General features: G+C 47.1%; 1 protein-coding gene across 1 annotated transcript in view; it reads left to right on the top strand.

The window, feature by feature from the left end:
- The window catches only part of ESYT1 (extended synaptotagmin 1), a 59,454-nt gene extending 45,782 nt beyond the window's left edge, over window positions 1-13,672 (top strand). Inside the window, exons 23-31 of the mRNA XM_079966658.1 lie at window positions 653-724; window positions 2,329-2,415; window positions 2,651-2,794; window positions 3,162-3,325; window positions 5,233-5,331; window positions 6,266-6,397; window positions 7,470-7,572; window positions 7,661-7,710; window positions 11,190-13,672. Of these exons, the coding sequence (XP_079822784.1) occupies window positions 653-724; window positions 2,329-2,415; window positions 2,651-2,794; window positions 3,162-3,325; window positions 5,233-5,331; window positions 6,266-6,397; window positions 7,470-7,572; window positions 7,661-7,710; window positions 11,190-11,223 (885 nt within the window). The 3' untranslated portion in view covers window positions 11,224-13,672. The remainder of the gene's footprint in view (window positions 1-652; window positions 725-2,328; window positions 2,416-2,650; window positions 2,795-3,161; window positions 3,326-5,232; window positions 5,332-6,265; window positions 6,398-7,469; window positions 7,573-7,660; window positions 7,711-11,189) is intronic.
- Window positions 13,673-20,145: the final 6,473 nt, after the last annotated feature.

The following is a 20,145-nucleotide window of genomic DNA, read 5'->3' as shown; positions in this document are numbered from 1 at the left end:
TTGTGTGGCCCTACCAGTGGGAGTTCTGGATGGGATTGGCCTGAGCACCTGCACAGCCCAGACCTCTCTGCTTCCTCACTCCTACCCCTCCTGGTCAGCAACTGTGATGCTGCTGCTGGGAGGCTATTGCCACTGTTCTGTTCCACCCAGCAAACCACTCCTGGTTCTGGAGGAGGAGGGAGCAAAAGGCAGTCCTTTCCCTGTCTTACCTAAGCCGTCCCCCCACCCCCCACCCTAGCTCCAATACAGGAAATCAGCCATAAGGGTAGGAAATTGATTAAAGTCAGACAGGGCGCAGCAAGATAAGTCTGGGGAGCTACGAAAAACAGACTCCTTCCATCTCCACTGTGCAAATGAACAGGGAATTCACAAGGATTTAAAAAACATGCACTGCTGTGTCATCAGTTTTGCCCCTCGCTTGCATGCCTTGGGAAAGCCACTTGCTTCCCCCACCTGTATGAAATCAATAGTGTATAGAGGTGCTTGACAGTCATTACGAGAATACATAAGGCATGTTCAAAAACAGAAGATAGGGCTTCCCACTTGAGTAAATTGTTGGCCTGTGCTACGTGCTTATACATGTTCAAAATACACACAATGTCTACTTATAATCAAGCATCCTAGAAACTCTCAACCGTTTTCTCTTTCCCAGCTGCGGAAGGGTTCAAAACCCCCAAGTCCTTACGCCAGTCTCTCTGTCCGTGGTGTCTCCTACAAGACCAAGGTGAAGGCATGGGGGAAAACATGGTGGTTGTTTTAATAGGGAAAGGGTTGTGGTGGAGTGAGCAGTAAAGACTTGCTTCTGGGCAGGATGTGGGTGGGTGGCACATGAGCGGTCTAAGGAAGCTGGCAAAGAGGGTGAGGTGGAGGGTTGAGGGTGAAAAGACAAAGCCATGATATTAGAGGGCGGTGGCATAGCTGGGGTAAATGTGTGTGTGCGTGTGTGTCTGCGTGTGTGTGCAAATGTGTTTGTGTGCACATGTACATTCACCCTTATTTAAAGGGCAAAGGAGATCAGTTGATCGCCATTGAGTCAATTGGGTCAATTCTGTGTCCAGGGCAGCTGTCTACCAGCTCCATCTGGTATGCAGGTTGAGACCCTACCTGTCTCGCCAGAGTGGTGCATGCTCTAGTTATCTCCCGCTTGGATTACTGCAATGTGATCCATGTGGGGCTACCTTTGAAGGTGACCCGGAAACTACAGCTAATCCAGAATGCGGCAACCAGACTGGTGACTGGGAGCAGCCACCGAGACCATATTACACTGGTCCTTAAAGACCTCCATTGGCTCCCAGTACATTTCCGAGCAAAATTCAAAGTGTTGGTGCTGACCTTTAAAGCCCTAAACGGCCTCAGTCCAGTATACCTGAAGGAGCAAAGACATCTGAAGGCAGCCTTGTTTAGGGAAGTTTTTAATGTTTGAAGTTTTCTTTTGTTTTTAGTGTTCTGTTGGGAGCCACCCAGAGTGGCTGGGGAAACCCAGCCAGATGGGTGGGGTATAAATAATAAAATAGTAATTATTATTATTATTATTATTATTATTATTAAGTAACAAAACTTTAAGAGCACTTGATCATTTGGGGACTTATGGTCATATATTAATGTATGGTAATGTAACAGTATTTTTTTCTTTTTTTTATTCTCACTTTTTTCTTTCTTTTTCCTCACTCTGTCTTTTTACAAATGAAATTCTCTTAATAAAATATTAATTTAAAAAAGAGCACTTGATCCTAAGTCCCAAAATGTGACGTCAGTATTTACATATCAACCCTCATTTTTAATCTACAAAAAAGCACTGGTCACATCAGATCTTATCCTAAATTGGTAGCATAAAGATGAGAGAACTAAGGTTTGGACATATTTTGAATTATTTTAAAATGAGAAGTATTTGGAAACCCTTACTGAGCTATAGATAGCTCTCCTTCAGTGATAGTGAAAATGAGTGTTGATAGAAATAGATTAGCCCACAGGTGGAGCAGAATATCTGAAGCATTTTTACCTGGCTGTTTAGCCAAAAAAGACTCCCAGAACAACATGTCACAAAAGTTTGGGAGGGAGGGTGAGAAAGTAAATTCAAGTACTAGTGCTTAGTTAAATTGCTGTAACAAAGGGAAAGAACAGCTTCATCAATCAACTATTCTTATGTAACTTTATCTCAAGGCAGTCATCTAAATATGGTTTGAACTAGCTTTTCCCTCCATTCTTAGTGGGATTTGTTTGATACTGTCTTATAAACAGTTGGCTAACCTCAAATTGTGATATTTTCTTCCCTTTTGTATTTTCTAAATGTTGAGAGCTTTTATCACGGCCTTGTGTCTCTGCCCTCAGGTCTCCTCTCAGACTGCAGAACCAGTGTGGAATGAAGGTTTTTCCTTCCTTATCAAGAGGCCCCATGCAGAATCTTTGGAGTTGCAGGTAGCGCTTTCAGCCCTCCCCTCTTCTGTGAGCTACCTCCTTGCAGGGCAGGGCAGGGAGAAGAAGCCTTGGAGATTTTGCACATTTTCTCAACCCAGTTCCTACCAGAGGACCCTTTCCCAGGCTGCCCCTTGATAGTTTCAAAGATTTCAGGGTACGAAAGGGGTTATTCCAATGCACACCATGTGTGACCCACATCCTTCCTGCCTACCTCACCTGTCTGTCGTTCCCACAGGTGAAAGATGATGGGCATACCCTGGGTACCCTGTCACTCCCACTTGAGCAGCTGCTGTCAGCAGAAGGGCTTGTCCTTGACCGCTGGTTCCAACTCAACAACTCTGGTCCTGCCATCCAGGTCCTGATGCGAGTGCAGCTGGGGGTAAGTGGCAATGTGGGGGACAGCAGCTCTGAACAGTCTAACATACTCTGACCTGTTTTCCTATGGATTATTTCCTTTTTTAAATTGTTTTTCGTACGTAACAATATGCAAAAAAATGCAACACAGAGAAGTCAGGTCTGGTCTGGTTCGTCTGGTACATAATACTACCTTTCGTGCCATTGTTCTTATTTTCATAATATGTAGGGGGAATGTGAAGAGCCAGTGTTTTGTTTTATCTTCACCTATCGGGTCTCTCCTGCAAAGTTCTGGTGAAGCTGGTGTTGAGGTCCCCATTCTTGACCACAGGATGAATCCGTACCACTGTCCTAGGAAGTCATCTTCCATGTTTGTTTGCCTTGTCCCACAGGTTCTGATCTCCCAGCACTCAGGCGTGGAGGCCCTTCATGCTGTGGCAGGAGAAGAGAATGAGGAGGGCTCCCAGAAGGGATCTGAGACGGAGCTGTACATCCGGGAGGATGGAGACTCTGGTTCCACGCAAGAGCTGCGCCAGCGCCTGCCACAGGCCAGCAGGTAAAGAAGGGCGGCCCTGTGGGGTGTGGAACCCAGCAAACAATTTGATCTTGCACAATAAAATTGAGCTCCTCAGTCCAGGGATTGTTCTCCAGGGCTTATTGGACTACAACTCCTATCATTGGCTATCCAGGCTAACAACATCAGGAGGGCAACACGTTTTCTATCCCTGCCTTAGCTCCTTGCAGAGGGTAAATACACCGCCCTTTATCTTAGTGCCTCTGCTGCAAGGATACCAGATTTTCTGATGCATCGATAAGAGAGGCTGAGGGTCATTAGATCACTTTCCTGACAGTCTTGGCTCCTCCTTCCTCCACATCTGATCATCTGACTCTTGCTCTCTGTCTTCTTTGCTTGGCCCCACTTTTCTTGACACGTTTGGCTGATCTGCTTTGTGTCCCACTGGCAGGAGGGATGTTGGTGGAGGTCACTGCCTTTATGGCTACTATTGGCCTGTCTTAGCTGATCTCACAGAGGCCTGTTTAGAGGGAGATAACTTTTGAACAAGGATGGGGAGCCTTTTTTCTGTTCACTGTATGCATTGTTTCACATCACCAGAAGTGGTTTGCAGAGACAATAAGACAATAAGATGTAATAAAAATAGATTAAAACTAAATCTATACTAAAAAGTACTCATCCACAAAAGCCACCCTACAACAAAATAAGTGCCCCATCCACAACAGCCAAAAGCCGGGTCATTACAGCTGTCCAAATGCCTGGAAGGTCTTTTCCTGGCATCAGAAGGAAGGCAAAGTCAGCGCCAGGAAAGCTTCCCTGGGGAGAACATTCCTCAAGTGGGGGCCACCACAGGAGAGGCTTGTTCTCACCCTCCGACATCTTTGGGAGATGGACTGCAGAGGAGAGCCTCAGAGGTTAATCTCTGAGCCTGAGTAAGTTTATACAGGGGAAGGTGGCACCTGAGGTGTTGGACTACCCAGCTGGGCAAGGTTCCATCGGTCCAAAGCAGTATCCGGTTTTGGGGATGCAAATGTTTATTGAAATTTGACGCTTTGGATAGCTCTAATGTGGGACTTGTTTTCCATCTGTTTATTGGTGTTATTTGCATCATTCTACCAGGAATACTGAGTTCCTTTTGCCTTTTTCACAGTTAAGACAGATCAAGGGTGTTTATATGTGTTACAGTCCTTTTTTTAAAAAGTCTATGGGAGAAAATACCAGGTGAAACTTGCATGGAGTAACTAAGAGTTTAATATAGGCCTCTGTTTCCATTGGAAGTAACTTGTGGTGTGTGATTGTGTGTGGCTGTGTGTGGGTCTGGCCCTACTTGCTACTGGAATGGATCCCCCCACAGCTTTCCACCACACGGCCTTTGCCCCGAAGAAGGTTCCTCATTCCTGCTTTAGAGTCTGAATTCTGAGGGTCCAGGGTCAGCTTGTGAAATCGAAGCCAGTACACTGTGGGCTTTTGAATAACATCTTGTTGATGCAGATCGGCTGAGTGGCCTTGGAGCTTTTTGCCAGAAAGGGAACAACAACGCTTGCTGTTTATGTACGTAATATATTTAATACTTTAAAAGATGGGAGCACTACTCTGCTCCGTGTCTTGCAGCACGGTGCTCATTTGGGCTTTGGGAACACCAGCAAGTCTGCTTCCCCCCCCACCCCCCTGCAGCAATGAGAGCTGCAGGGAAGTTCTTAACCACAACCCCCCTGCTTCTTCAGCCCTCCCTCACCGCTGTACCTAAGCATACTCATCGCTCATGCATTCTGCTCCCTTAGCATCTGTGGGGACAACATGGACGAGGCTTCTACCATCACATTTCCTTCCTCCAGCTGCACGTACTGCCCAAAAAGTGTCAAAACGTCTTGCCCTTTCCTCATCCCAGCCCCATGTAGTACCACGATTCCCCTAATAATCAGCTGTGCTTGTGTCTTTCTGCCCTGCAGTAACCTGGAGCTGTCAAACTCGCCCCTGGGCCAGATGAGCCTCACTGTCTGGTACAACATGGATGCACGCAAACTCATTGTCATCATACACGCCTGCAGGTAAGGGCTGGAGGGGGGCTTGATTTGGGAGGAGTGGGACAAAGAGATGGCTTTGGCATGAGCCCCCAAAAAGAGGTTTTCTTAACTGCACATAGAAACATTCTTAGCCATCTTGCTGGATTTTGTGCTACCACCCAAAGAGGGTTTTTATGTATGCTTTGACTCTTGGCTTCTACACCAAGTGGCAGTAAAAAAAAAAAAGGGCACTCCCAGGTGACCTGGTTATTGAAAACTCATCCCAATTCATTTGCAGAGAGATCAGACAACATTGGTTACTTAACAAGCATTCATTCTGATCTAGTTGCAAAGATGTTATGTAGATGCTGCTGCATCAAAACAGGCATTATCCCACACTTTCCAGAACATTTTCCCGTCACTTTCCTTATTGCTAAAAGTCTGATCTTTAGGGAAGTGGGCTTGCTGCACAAGAGCTCCAGATCAGCTATAATTGTGCAACCTGAATTTGCTGGTACATGGTTGGAATAATAATTAATAAAAGACAGCCCAACGTGATTGCTATAGTTAGCATAGAGTTGTATCTAATCCCTACTCAGAACAGACCCATTGCAATGGATTGACATGACTAACTTCAGTGTGTCTACTCTGAGAAAGGACCAGGATTGGGTGCAACCCCTAGAGAGGATTTCATTTCCATGCTGATTTGATTGTTGCATCAGAACAAACATTTCTGCCTGCCAGATGGAACAATCTCCCTTCTCCTCTCCCCACACTGTTCTGAGGATTCTATGGACCCTGATCCCCAACTGACCGAGAGGAGGGGAAAGTCCTGCTGAACCAGCTCCCACTTGCCCAAAAACTTCGTTGAATCTGGCCCAATATGTCTCATTAGGTTCTTCAAATCCCTCCTTCCATTTGATTTAGGGCCACTGAATGTTCCCACCCATCCTAATAACCCTCTCTGCCTTCATTTCAGAAACCTTAAGTCAGGTACCAAGGATACACCCGACCCCTATGTCTCCCTGATCCTACTGCCTGACAAATCCCGTGTCACCAAGAGAAAGACAACCGTGCGGAAGAAGACCCACAATCCTGAGTTCAATGAGAAGTAAGGGAGGGTGCCATTGTGTCAGGGTGGGTGGGTGTCTAAAAGGGTCACCAGCTCCAGGGAACTGGAGCTGCCTCTAGCTTATAGTGAACGATCAGGTTGTTTGGAGAGGACCAGAGGGTGGCAACACAAGAATGGGCCTTTTCTGGAGTGGGATGCTCTCCCCAAGGAAGTTCGGCTGGTGTTTTCATTATATACCTTTAGGAGCTAGGTGAAAATGTTCCTTTTCAACCAGGCCTTTGGCTGATTAACATTTTATGTCCTTTTAAATGTGGGAGGGGGGAGAGTTCGTTTCGTTCTGTGTTTTTATTTTTATGCTGTGAACTGCCCTGAGATATCTAGATGAAGGGCAGTATACAAATTTTAATAAAAAAAATTTCAACATCACTACATAAAAATAATAACTGCTGAAGTGGGGTCGCCATTACCAAGCTCTATCCATGACATCAGATAATTTTATTTTGGGTTACTTAACTCAATGCTAACTATTACTCCCTGCTTCCCTACTTGCAGTCACTAACACAGATTAGATTCCCTTCTCCAGCCTTATGCATGCATTTGTATCGAGTGTGTTTTGTCGGTGAGAGGGCTGGGATTCACAGCTTTACCATTAAGTAACTCTTCTTTTGGGATGCGGGTGGCGCTGTGGGTTAAACCACAGAACCTAGGACTTTCTGATCAGAAGGTTGGCGGTTCGAATCCCCGTAACGGGGTGAGCTCCCGTTGCTCGGTCCCTGCTCCTGCCAACCTAGCAGTTCGAAAGCACGTCAAAGTGCAAGTAGATAAATAGGTACTGCTCCAATGGGAAGGTAAACGGCGTTTCCGTGCGCTGCTCTGGTTCGCCAGAAGCGGCTTAGTCCTGCTGGCCACATGACCCGGAAGCTGTACGCCGGCTCCCTCGGCCAATAAAGCGAGATGAGCACCGCAACCCCAGAGTTGGTCACGACTGGACCTAATGGTCAGGGCTCCCTTTACATTTACCTTTAACTCTTCTGTTGGCCAAAAGGGCAATTAAAATTTGTGGGGTAATCTATGTGAAATAAGCCTTGATACTTGCTTACCCTTTCCACAGGTTTGAATGGGATCTGACGTTGGACGATGCCCAGCGGAGGAAGCTGGAGGCCTACATCAAAAACAGCGTGTCTTTCATGTCCCGAGGGGAGCCGATAGGAAAGGTATGGACCTTGGGAGGAGCTGCCGTTTCAGGCTCCTCATTGGAGAGGAGCCAGCACGTGACTGCTTCTCTGTGCTTTCCCCTCCCAGGTGCACATCGACCTCTCGCAGAAGGACCTGTCGCAGGGCGCTCCCCAGTGGTGAGTACAGCAGGAGGGGCAGCTGCCCCGTAGCGTCTCCAGTATCACTGGGCAGGCAGAGGAGGTCTTGCTACCTGGGGCGTCGTTTTCATAGAGGATGCAAAACGTGATTTGAAGGAGGGATCCTCTCATTCTTGGGACTAGGGTAGGAAAACAGATGGTTCCGTATGCCATGCCACTGAGGATAGACCTGGGATTATTCTTAATCTCTTAATCTCAGGGTTGTGGGTTCAAGCCCCACATTTGGCAAAAGATTCCTGCGTTGCAGGAGGTTCAACTATAAGACCCTTGTGGTGCCATTCAACTCTACAATTCTGTGAGTCTAGATTCTAAAATTTAGTCTCTTGTCCCTTATTGACTGGGACGCCGGTGGCGCTGTGGGTTAAACCACAGAGCCTAGGACTTGCCAATCAGAAGGTCAGCGGGGTGAGCTCCCTTTGCTCAGTCCCTGCTCCTGCCAACCTAGCAGTTCGAAAGCACATCAAGTACAAGTAGATAAATAGGTACCACTCTGGCGGGAAGGTAAACGGCGTTTCCGTGCGCTGCTCTGGTTCGCCAGAAGCGGCTTAGTCCTGCTGGCCACATGACCCAGAAGTTGTACGCCAGCTCCCTCGGCCAATAAAGCGAGATGAGCGCCACAACCCCAGAGTCGGTCATGACTGGACCTAATGGTCAGGGGTCCCTTTACCTTTAAGGACAGAACCACAGAAGAAATATTGAGCCTGATAGCTCGATACATGAGCACTGTGCTGCATCATAGCTGCTCATTCCACCCCCAGCAAAATCCTGGCCAGCTCTGTCAGACCTTTGTTTGGGCCACGACTGGACCTAATGGTCAGGGGTCCCTTTACCTTTATCCTTATTGACTACATGGAACAGTGAACAGTGAAGGTCTTTCTCTGTCCGAGGGACAGTGCAGTATTCCAGGTGGAATCCACACTGAAGCCCCTTTACTTGCAAGCCACTGTGGTGGCTCTTACGTTTTTCACCAATGCAGTTGCTGCTCATAGGGCACATTCTATGGAATACAACATTGCGCCTCCCTTGTCTTCCCACCTGCTTGGAGCGTTAGTGCAAGGTAATGGAGCAATCCCTCCACTGACTTGTATAGGAGGAAAGGAGAGGCTAGATTCCTAGAAGAATCAGATGTGGGTGGGGGGAACTTCACCCACCCAGCAAAGACCGTTTACCCCAAGGATCCCTCTTGGAGGAGGAGTAAGATTTCTGGGCTTCTGGCCTCTTATTTCTTTCCCTTATGCAAGTTGCACTGGGAGGAAGAAGATGCTGAATCGTGGAAAACAGCTGGTGGGAGGAGAAGCCCACTGCCACCAAGGACCTTTGCAATGACAGGGCCCTTGCTGAGGAGGTGGGATTGGCACCAACCCCAGAAGCTGTTTCTTGAGATCCAGCCTCTTTTCCCCCACTGTGAAGGTGAATGGAGGGGATCACGCTCTCAGTGAACTTGCATAGGAGGGGACAAGAGGATGCACCCCCAAAACAACTGCAGAGTGAATGCAGCCACCATCACAGTTACATTCCAAGTCACAGTGAAGGTTCTGGGGGAAAGAGCTTTTAAAAGTAACCACAGTTGCACAAGTGCACTTTAAAAGAAGCAGCATTAAAAACAAAACAAAACACAACCCTGTGATGTCTTTCCAGTCAAAGAAAAATGGGAGGATAAAACGCCCACCTACACAAGGTTAGGTATTAAAGATGGAGCAAGGGAGGAAGGTTTGGGGGGGGGGAGGTGCCAAACTAGTTCTGGAAGCCACGCCTATTGATAATAAACAACATGCAGCTGTTTTGTGTGGAAGTACCCAGTGAAAGGACGCAGGTGGCGCTGTGGGTTAAAGCCTCAGCGCCTAGGGCTTGCCGATCGAAAGGTCGGCGGTTCGAATCCCTGCGGCGGGGTGCGCTCCCGCTGCTCAGTCCCAGTGCCTGCCAACCTAGCAGTTCAAAAGCACCTCCGGGTGCAAGTAGATAAATAGGGACCGCTTACCAGCGGGAAGGTAAAGGGCGTTTCCGTGTGCGGCTCTGGCTCGCCAGAGCAGCGATGTCACGCTGGCCACGTGACCCGGAAGTGTCTCCGGACAGCGCGGGCCCCTGGCCTCTTAAGTGAGATGGGCGCACAACCCCAGAGTCTGTCAAGACTGGCCCGTATGGGCAGGGGTACCTTTACCTTTACCTTTTACCCAGTGAAAGAATCATGCAATAGCTAAAAGAGGTCCTGAAGGGGTCTGGAATTCATGGGGGGTGGGGGGGGGACAGTAGTGGTGGCCTCATGAGCAAAAGGAACCAGAATACTGGACAAAAATGAGCAGAGCTAATGTGGATTGTACCCTAGTCCCGGAGGCACTGTCCACTATTTTCCTCACTCCCCTATCCCTTTCCCTTACACCCCACCTTGAATGTGGCTCTTTCATAAAACTCTGTCCTGAACTTGGAGCTAGGCTGCAAGTACATATACAATCATTCATAGAAATTTAGATAATCATAGAATTGTAGAGTTGGAAGAGACACTGAGAGTCATTTAGTCCAACTTCCCTGCAGTGGAGGAATCTCACCTAAATCATCCATGACAGATGGCCATCCAACCTCTGCTTAAAAACCTCCAAGGAAGGGAGTCCACAATCTCCTGAGGAAGTCTGTTCCACTCTCGAACAGCTCTTACCCTCAGAAAGGTCTTCCTGGTGTCAGAATTTCCTTTCTTGTAAATTGAATCCATTTGTGAACACCCAGATCAACTAGCAAGCATAAAAATAAGCCCACAGATGCTGAGATATCTAAAGTAAAGCCACAGTTGTCACAAAATCACATTGAGCATTAATTCTGTGGTTGGAACAGAGTGATACAAATTGGATGACTACCCAGGGTGGCAAGCTGGGACATCCCATAGCTGTCAACTTTTCCTTTTTTAAGGGAAATTCCCTTATTCTGAATAGGATTCCTCACAAGAAAAGGGAAAAGTTGACAGCTATGGGACATCCTGATTCACTCTCTCCCTGTGTTGTGTAGGGGACAAGAGGGGGGTCCAGCAGCTTGCACACAACCATCTAGCAGTATGGTGGCATTTCTTCTGGTGGGCATGTTGGAAGAAGGAGGGTAGCGGGAAGATGTGGAACATGAGATGCTGTACCAAATTCCCTCAGACTTCCTGGTGAATTTTCCACAGTCATATTTAGGCATTCTTGAGCATCCTCTGTGTATTACAAGCGGAACAGATGCTGCCTAGCCTATTGACATGTAAATCCAAGGACAAGGGAAGGAGCTTGGAGGAATGTGAGCTCCCATGGTTCTTTTTAGGGTGCATCCAGTGACTTACAAATACCAGGATTTACATCCTCCTGCCTCCCCCAAAGTGGTATGAGATGTGGTTTCCCTTATTGTAGTGATTTGGAGGGTTTCAGAGTGCCTTAACAGCCTGGGAACCATTCCTTTGAGGTGGTTTCATGCCAGCAAAGGCTCTCCTTATCTTGCAGGTACGATTTGAAAGATGACAAAACCAGCTCCTAATCTCCACGGTGCCTCCTGTCTTGAAACTTCACCATCCAGGGAGTTGAAGAGCTGGCATTGACACTGCTACCACCGTCTTCTTTCGCTGGAGGATCCCAAGCTCATCCGCCTGCTGGACGGACTCTTCAGTTGTATCTGTTTTTTAAGCAATCATAGTGTTGTGTTCTTAGAATCTTCTTTTTTCACTGAGAAGTGACTCCTGGGTGGGTTTTTGAGGCGGTGAGGGATTCGCACCCTGCATTCACCTTGTGTGCTTCTCTCAACACTGCATACCACATGCTGCCTTTTTTTTCATTGACCAAAGAAGTGGACCTTTTTCATCCTTCTGTTGAGGATGAAGTTCCTTTCAGGCTCTACAGATACTGTAGGCTGACGCTTTTTCAGCAGCCACTGGAGAAGAAGCTAAAAGGACCAGGAGCGAAGGGAGCCTGGGGCGAGGGGGTGAGCTAGAGAAGTATTAGGAGCTCCGCAGGGAGGGACCAGATATTTCCCCAGAATAACACTTGGGCAAATAACCTCCTTTGGAACAAAGGGTTCCACACCAGATCTTTTATCTAGAAAGGGAACATTCTGCAACAACCCTCGTCCTGGGCTTGTTTGGCTGGGAAAAGCAACTTGAATTCAGTTGTCCTGCTAATACACTTTTCAAATGGCGTTCAGTCGTTTTGAGTGACAGGATTGATTTGAAGGGTGGAGAGCGCAGTGGCCAAGCCATTTTTATTTGCCTTTTTTATCATTCTTTCCCCATGATGGGGAGTCCATGGCTGTGACCTCTGTGCATTTAGCTGCTGCCTGTCAAGTGTTGTGGTGTGTCCTGCCCTGACTCTGTGCAGACCCACAACCTCCTGGTAGCAGTTCACGCTAACCTCGCCAAACATCACCTGCTCTTTCTGATTCTGGCTCCTTTAAACTGAATCAGTTTGTTTTTGGCTTCTTGTCCCACCCAGCATTGTGCTGCTGGTCCAAATGGACAGACAGCTTTCTTGCAGTATTGTTATTTGTGCCACTCACGTTGCTGTTTTAAAAAACGAATGTTGTTTGGTGCCTTCTTGCACTCCAGTCCTGGAATCGGTGTGTGGAGTGTCAAACCTCCACCCCAACCTCCTGCACCAAGTTCTAGGTCCGTGTGTATTCTGTAGCAGGAAATTCATATTCCATGCTCCAAATCAGATTCACAGATATGCAGAATTTATCTATCTACCTGTACACAGAATTAACTTGCAATATTTGCATTTTCTGACTGACTTTGAAAATATATTTGCAAGGAAGGATAGGCATGAAGGCTTTGGGGAGGGAGAGGAGATTTGCTTCAAGAAGCAAAAGGACACAGAGGGTACATCTCTCGACATACACCGTATGCATGATTTTAAGGTTTCCTCTGCTAGCATGAAATTTTTTAGAGCTGAGCTTTTAGGACCATTGCACACATGAAGACTAAAGGGCCCTTAGACACCCCCTCCTTTTTCAGAGCGATAAATCACTGCTTGCAAATTTCAGTGCTGGGGAAATGGCTTGATTGCTCTTTTACAAAATAGACCCCAATGGCCGGGCCTCCATTTATTCTTTGCCTTTCCCGTATCCCCAGGCTATTCTCACTTGAGCTGGGCTTGGGGGAGGCCCCTTCCAGGGGCTTATGGGCAGCATGGATTTCCCCTCATGGAGCTCTTCAGCAGCTGCACTTGGGGTGGTTGTTGTTGTTTGCTTTTGTGGAGGTTTGTTGTCTGCGGTGTTGCTATGAGAAAGAATCAAACCGCTTTGGCAATTTTTAAAAAATCCACATGGCTAAGCCCACAGGAAGCTAAATCTTGATAGATGCCTCACAGTGGCTAGATTTATTCCGCCTTCGCAGACCCTGTAATCTGGGCCAGGTGGGCAGGATCATTGTGGCAGAGCAGCTAGGCGGCAGGGCGGGCTCTAGCCTCTCCAAAATACGGAGGGAGGGGGAGCACAGTATTTGCTGCTCTGTCTGAGGCTCCACTGCCGAGCAATCTTGCCTCTTTGCTCGCCTTTTTCCTGCTGTTCCTTCGCTTCACAGCTGGGAGCTGCCAACATGGAACTCTCAAGTCCAGTCCTAGCCCCCAATTCCTTTCCACGCATGTGCACTCGCTCTTCCGTCTCTGAAGAAGCCAAAACCATTAATTGTGGTCTATTTATGAAGAGTTTTTTAAAGTGCTTGTTTCTACGCGTATGACCGTAGCGAATGTGTCTGACACAGCAAAAGCACCTCCTTGTTGAATCTGCGCTGCTCCCCCCCAAGAGCACGTTGAAAGATTTGGGGTTGGGGGGTGCCTAGTGTGCCTGTAAAGAGCTCAATCACTTGCTGCCTTCCATGCCAAATCAAAGTTCCCAAAAGCACGGCTTCACTGCACGAGTGTGTTTCTGGCACCTGTGCCTCTTGTAGCAGCCACTGTAATTTGTTGTAGCAAATAAAGAGAGGAGGAATCTGTGACTCTGCTTTAGTTTTTATTTACTCTGCTGCTGCTCCCGCCGCCGCCATGACCCCAAGCCCTCCCAAACAAAAGCTTGGTAGGAGAATTGATTTTATGCATGCAATCAGTTTGAAGTCCTGCAGTTTCAGTGCTCAGAGTGTGCCTTCAAGATTTGAGAGTTTGCATGCACATTAGGACAATGAGGTCCAAAGAGCGACTGACAACATTATTCGCATTTTGAAGCGCCACATGCTTACCCAGGATATTTTGGGGGGTGCGCTACCTCCTTGTGATGATGTCTTAAAATCTCTTCAGGCTGGTTCTTACACAAGTCCCCCCCCCCCCTATCCTGTGTGCATCCCACAGGGCTTGCCTAGGCATCTAATGCCATTCTAGGTAGCTTTTCAGTGTGGAGCTGGAATCAGAGGACCAACTTCACGCTGAAAGCGTGTTAGGCAGCAAGTAGGGTGAGGCTTGAGCTGCCACTACCAATACTGCTGTGCCTCTCCTGCAACCCCACCTGAAGAAGCATACCGCTTGATATTAAAAATTCACTATTTTAAATAACAAAACTGGCACAGTAGAGCTGATTCCATCTGCAGCCTTCACAACTGCTGCACTTTGTTCAGGATGAGTTATTGCAGTTCTACAAATAAATTCTCTTTGGTCCAAATGGCTTGAAAAAACACCATGACCTCTTGCTAAATTTCAAACTTGTTTCTTGATATTGAGCTTGTGCCACTCTCATCGTGTTTTATAGCCAATAAAACATGAAGCTCACTTCTCCAGATCACCTGCCTTCACACCTGAAGCTTGCAGTATCCGACTCTCCATTCTGAGAGTGAGACTAGCATGGCACCATCAAATCAAATTTTGCATGGGTGAAATTGGTTCTGAATTGTGGAGGAACAGGGCCAGAGACACTGAAGCTACAATTGCTGCGCTTTCTTAAACATGTTTCAGTAATTTAACTGTGTTACAAGTTAATTTGCCCATTTGTCCCACACTTGGGGAACAATCTGGACTTTTAAATATATATATTTGATACAGTTCAAAAAAGTATGTAACCATTTCCCTGTGGGAACAGTATGTCTGTGCTTTAGCAAGCTGGGAGTGTGACAAGCCCTCGGATGTAGGGCATAGCAGATAACACATGCATTCTTTTCTGCTGGCGTGAAGTCAAAGCAGGTGACTTGATTCATGTTCTGGAAGGAAAGAAGAGGACTGCCCTTCAAAGGGACAGACAGACATACCCCACTACTTCCGGACCATTACTTTACCCCTGAGGAATCACCACCATTTCTCATGTCCACTCTGGAGGTCAACTTCTCCAGGATAAAAGGCATCCCATCACTTAACTACCGTATGTTCTGGTGTATAAGATGACTTTTGAACCCCAGGAAATCTCCAAAGTCGGGGGTCATCTTCTACACCGGGTATGGTCGTGGCAGGTGGCGGCAGCAGGCGTGAGAGAGTTAACCCGTGTGGTGACGGCTGCACAGGAGGCAGCCAGGTAGCGGCTGCAGGCTCGAGAGAGGCGGCAGCTGGGGCAGGAAGAGGCTGCCTCTAGTTGGCTGCAGGCAGGGGTAGCCTTATACGGCAAGTATATCCCAAACTATATTTTAACAGGGAAAGTTGGGGGGTCGTCTTATACGCCGGAATATATGGTAGTAGCCAAGCGCCATCTCTTGGAATCTGCTTCTGTTTCCAGCCTTGAGCTACAATATCATATGTGTGGTTCTGTGCTCCTGCAGTCACCTCATTGGTGACTTCATTAAAATTGAGTGGCAAAAAGGAACAGGGTTCCCACCCCCAGTATGGATAAGGGTGCGTTTGTACATGCAGATCTGGCAAGGCAACTTTGCATCTGGGGTCACTACCAGACAAAGCATTTACTGAGCAAGAAAGTTTTTTTCCACAGATTTGAGTGGAGGTTATACAACATCACCATCACACAGTAATTATCTCACACTTTCCATTTTCCAGTCACTTTTCTTATCACAAAATACCATTTGCTGTTCTCTTTAAAAGTGGATCTGTTGTGCAAAAGTGACACACACACGTATGTATGTATGTCAGCCAATCCATGACTTGTTTTTAGCTGACTTGTCTCAAATTCACCAGCATTTTAAAAGCCACCTGCTGTTTTGAGATTTATGGTGGTAGTTCTGTTCCGTAGACAAATGTTTTTCCTAGTCTCCTATGTCTCCTTTCCCTTCCTCAGCAGACAAGGCCAGCTCTAGAAGGTGTTATGGGCAGGCACTTGCTTGGGGTCCAAATTCAACAAAGGATCCACGCTCCAAACACTATTGCTATTCTCATTTTGCGTGGAGCAACCAGTGTGAGCAACGGGATCAGAAGCCACCAGAGCTCTCCAGTTTGCAGGCCCTCCTTCTTTTTGGCCCAACGATCCTGAAGCCAGATGCAACCCACTAAGGGAGGGAGGGGGATTTCCCAGGCCTGTGAGGAGCAGCATTTCCAGGAATCAGCCGGCCTCCTGTATGTCCATGGGGCAGGGCCTCCCCAGTTGCTGAACCCCACATAAGAAACAGCAGGCTGTGTTACGGCAGACAACCAGCAGGACGGCAAAAGGGAGGCTTTTCAAAGTTCACCCTCCTTTGGTGCCTATGCAGTAATGTCTTTCACGCCGGCTGAGAAATGCCTGCACTGCCATTGGCTTTGTCACCTGTCAAAGAACCCTGCTAGGATCTTAGCCAGCCTAAAGAATGACGATAATTAGCATGCATGCCCGCACACAAACACACAAATCTGATTAAAGGGAAGGCGGTGGAGAGAAGTCTGCACCAGCCTAAAACCTCCTCTAATAAAGTTGTTTCTGGAATGTGTGGAGGAGGTAGTTTTGGCAGGACAACTGGAGCCATCAATCAAGTCCTCCTTAGCACTCCGGCAGTAGGCCTGCCTTGTGCTTCTCAGCTGCCCTGTCACTCCTCATCTCTTTTGTTAGCGGCTATAGGATAATGTGTCTGTTCTGGAGTGGGCACCTGGGAGTTGCAAAGGGTATTCCCCAAGCCTCTTGATTTGGACAGAAAATCAACATGTTTGTGGGGACTTAATGGCTTCTTTTACCCAATGGTGGCTTCTAGTTGTTTCTGAGCACCAAGCAGATGCAGCTACATCTGGGGTGGCGCACCTATACATGCACGAGGCGCAGCTCAGGGTGGCATTCCGGAGGCTGTCTCCGTTGGCAGGTCCTCAGGTTCCCCTGACTTGCTTTTTTGGCAATGGGCTGCATTTGCTCTTAATACAATAGCAATTGTTTAAACACGTTTCTGCTATTCCAAACACTTCAACTGGCTTATCACAACATCCTTACAAATGGCCTGTGCAATAGGTCACTACAATCATTCTTCTATTACAGATTGTGTTGTGTATGTTAGCATGGCTGAAGCGAAAGCTGACAGAAGAGTGGCTTGCCTAAGGCCATCCAGTGAAAGAATGGCAAAAATGAGACCAAAGCAGGGACTCCCAGGTCAACAGCTCAGCCTCTTAGCCACCACTACCCTGCACTGCATGCGCCTGGGCTTTTCTCATTTTAAGTTACAGTAAAGGTAAAGGGACCCCTGACCATTAGGTCCAGTCGCGGATGACTCTGGGGTTGCGGCGCTCATCTTGCTTTACTGACCGAGGGAGCTGGCGTACAGCTTCCGGGTCATGTGGCCAGCATGACTATGCCACTTCTGGCAAACCAGAGCAGCGCATGGAAATGCTGTTTACCTTCCCGCCAGGGCGGTACCTATTTATCTACTTGCACTGGCGTGCTTTTGAACTGATAGGTGGGCAGGAGCTGGGACCGAACAACAGGAGCTCACCCCATCGCGGGGCGGGGATTCGAACCACCGACCTTCTGATCGGCAAGTCCTAGGCTCTGTGGTTTAGACCACAGCGCCACCCACGTCCCTAAGTTACAGTAGGAGCAGCTAATGTTCAAGGCTGGGTATTCTCCCTGCTAAAACTAAAATGCAAATCCTGCCCCAAGAAAAACTCAATTCTACAGCCTCCATTTATTCTGCATTTTTTAAACCATTTATTTATAAATTTGCTCCGGCTTTTCTAGTCAATGAGGGGCAGGGGGAGCTATTCTGTGTGGGTGAATTAGCCCTGCCCACAATCACTAGATCTCTTGTTAAGACATCTCTCCTGCATCAGCAAGCATTACTCAAGCACAGTTCCAAGTGCATCTTCACCACTATAATGGCTAGAAACGTTCTTTATTTAAATGGATAGAGAGAGCTGGATTCTGCAGCCCCCTACCATATTCTGCAGTTTCCCTAAACTGATGTGGAACTGCAAGCCTACATGTAGTTCTGCCACCAATCTGTTTCTCCTAAGGATAACCTTACCACCAAAGTCCTAGGAGTAAAGTGAGTCAGTTGCCAAGGTAGGGGTCTGCTGTGTGGCAACATTTTTTTAAAAATCCCAGAATCAACTAAGGAGGAGCCTAGTTGGCCTCAATCTCCCCAAATGCCTGCGCCTGTGCTTTTGCCACTTCCTACAAGCACCTCCGGGAGAGGGATGTGGTATCTGCTTACGTCCAGTGGATAAAAAAAAATGATGAGAACGAAAGTAAGTTAACAAACTGAGATGAGAACCTGCTTTGAAGTTGGCCTTTAGCATCACCCTAAGGACAGAACCACAGAAGAAATATTGAGCCTGATAGCTTGATACATGAGCACTGTGCTGCATCATAGCTGCTCATTCCACCCCCAGCAAAATCCTGGCCAGCTCTGCCAGACCTTTGTATGGGCCACATTAATGATCTTCTACGCATGCTGTTGATATGTATAGAGGATCACTCACATGGCCTGAATGCAAAAGATGTAAGGAGTTTTCTTTGACATAATTTGTTTTGGATCCATCAAAAATAGAAACCAGCATTCCAACCCCTATTTCTACTGACGCCACAACAGATGGGGGGGGGAGAGACAACAACATCTGTATAGACATACAGTGGTACCTCTGGTTACATACTTAATTCGTTCCGGAGGTCTGTTCTTAACCTGAAACTGTTCTTAACCTGAAGCACCACTTTAGCTAATGGGGCCTCCTGCTGCTGCCGTGCCGCTGGAGCACGATTTCTGTTCTCATCCTGAAGCAAAGTTCTTAACCTGATGTACTATTTCTGGGTTAGTGGAGTCTGTAACCTGAAGTGTATGTAACCTGAAGCATATGTAACCCGAGGTACCACTGTACTGTATATCTCATTTTTTCTGTGTCTTTCACGTTTCTTCTTTATGACTGCTGTTGTAATAAATAATCCTTCATAAAAGTTATTGCATTACATTCTTCATTAAATTATCTTTCCATTGATATATAATTTTACGGTATAACTCAGTGCTTTTTTTCTAAAAAAAAGTTTCGGAGCCTATGACAACCCGTATAACTCCACCCTCTTACTAACTATCCTGACCTTAAGTATTAATTATAATTATTGTGTGTGCCAATGATGCCCTTCATACGGAAGTGAAACTGGTAGGTGCCTGCCCCAAGCTGCTCAAACTCTAAAATTGCAACAGCAAGGGAGGGAGGGAGAGAAAACAGAGGAAGGGGAGAGTCAGGGCCAGAAACAGATGCATGTACACAAAGGCAGATACATTTGCTGCCAGGAATTTGGGGCACTTTCAGACTGTCACTATTTTGGAGTGGGATTCAGTTGCACCCTGGCAAATTCAGGCAGCACAATTAAAGCTCATTTAGGACTCTTGCAAAACAAACCCAAAAGATCAGATATTTTGCAATAAGGAAGGAGATGGGGAAATGCTCTGGGATAACACTTACTTGACACAGTGTCTAATCTCACCACAAACAAATTGGGATAAACGCTCATTAAACTAGCTGTTTTGGAAGAGATTTTAGTCCAACTTTTAAGGGAAGCAGAGGGAAAGAGGACTATGATGAATGTTTGTCTCAAGCTTTTACCTCTGTTGATATTTGCACACAGAGGGAAACCCACCCAAAACAAAACACTTCTTGCAGACAGACAGAGGCCAGGATCACAGGATCGTGCAACTAATTCATGTGAAGTATTCTTTATATCCATGTCTAAGTATCTCCAATTTCCATCCAACCCAAACCGAATATTTTGCAGAACGAAAAGCATTGTGTTTATTGTGCCAATCAAGCTGCAATGATTCTAAAACACCCTCTAGCTAAACAAATTGTTGCTTTTTCCAGTGTCTGTATTGTGATGTGTGCAGACCCTGCATTCTGAGTTGCCAAGAAGTGTGTGTGTGTGTGTGTGTGTGTGTGTGTGTGTAGAGATCAGTGCAACTAGAAGAATCAACATACTCCACAATGGAGAAGTTCCTAGATAATTATGCCATACCTACACCCTCCCCGCAATAGATTGGGTCCTACGCTGCTGCAGTTTACTTAGAACATCAGTCAAGCCAGGCTGGATGCAATGTTAATAGAAGGAGAATCCCACCCCCGCTTGCCTTCTGCTAGCCCATATGACTGGTGCAGAGAGCCAGAG

Source organism: Podarcis cretensis (genome assembly GCF_951804945.1).
Source record: "Podarcis cretensis genome assembly, chromosome: 2".
NCBI classification, from domain to species: Eukaryota; Metazoa; Chordata; class Lepidosauria; order Squamata; family Lacertidae; genus Podarcis; species Podarcis cretensis.
Note: the sequence above shows the minus strand (reverse complement) of the source record. Positions and strands in the feature narration are given on the sequence as shown.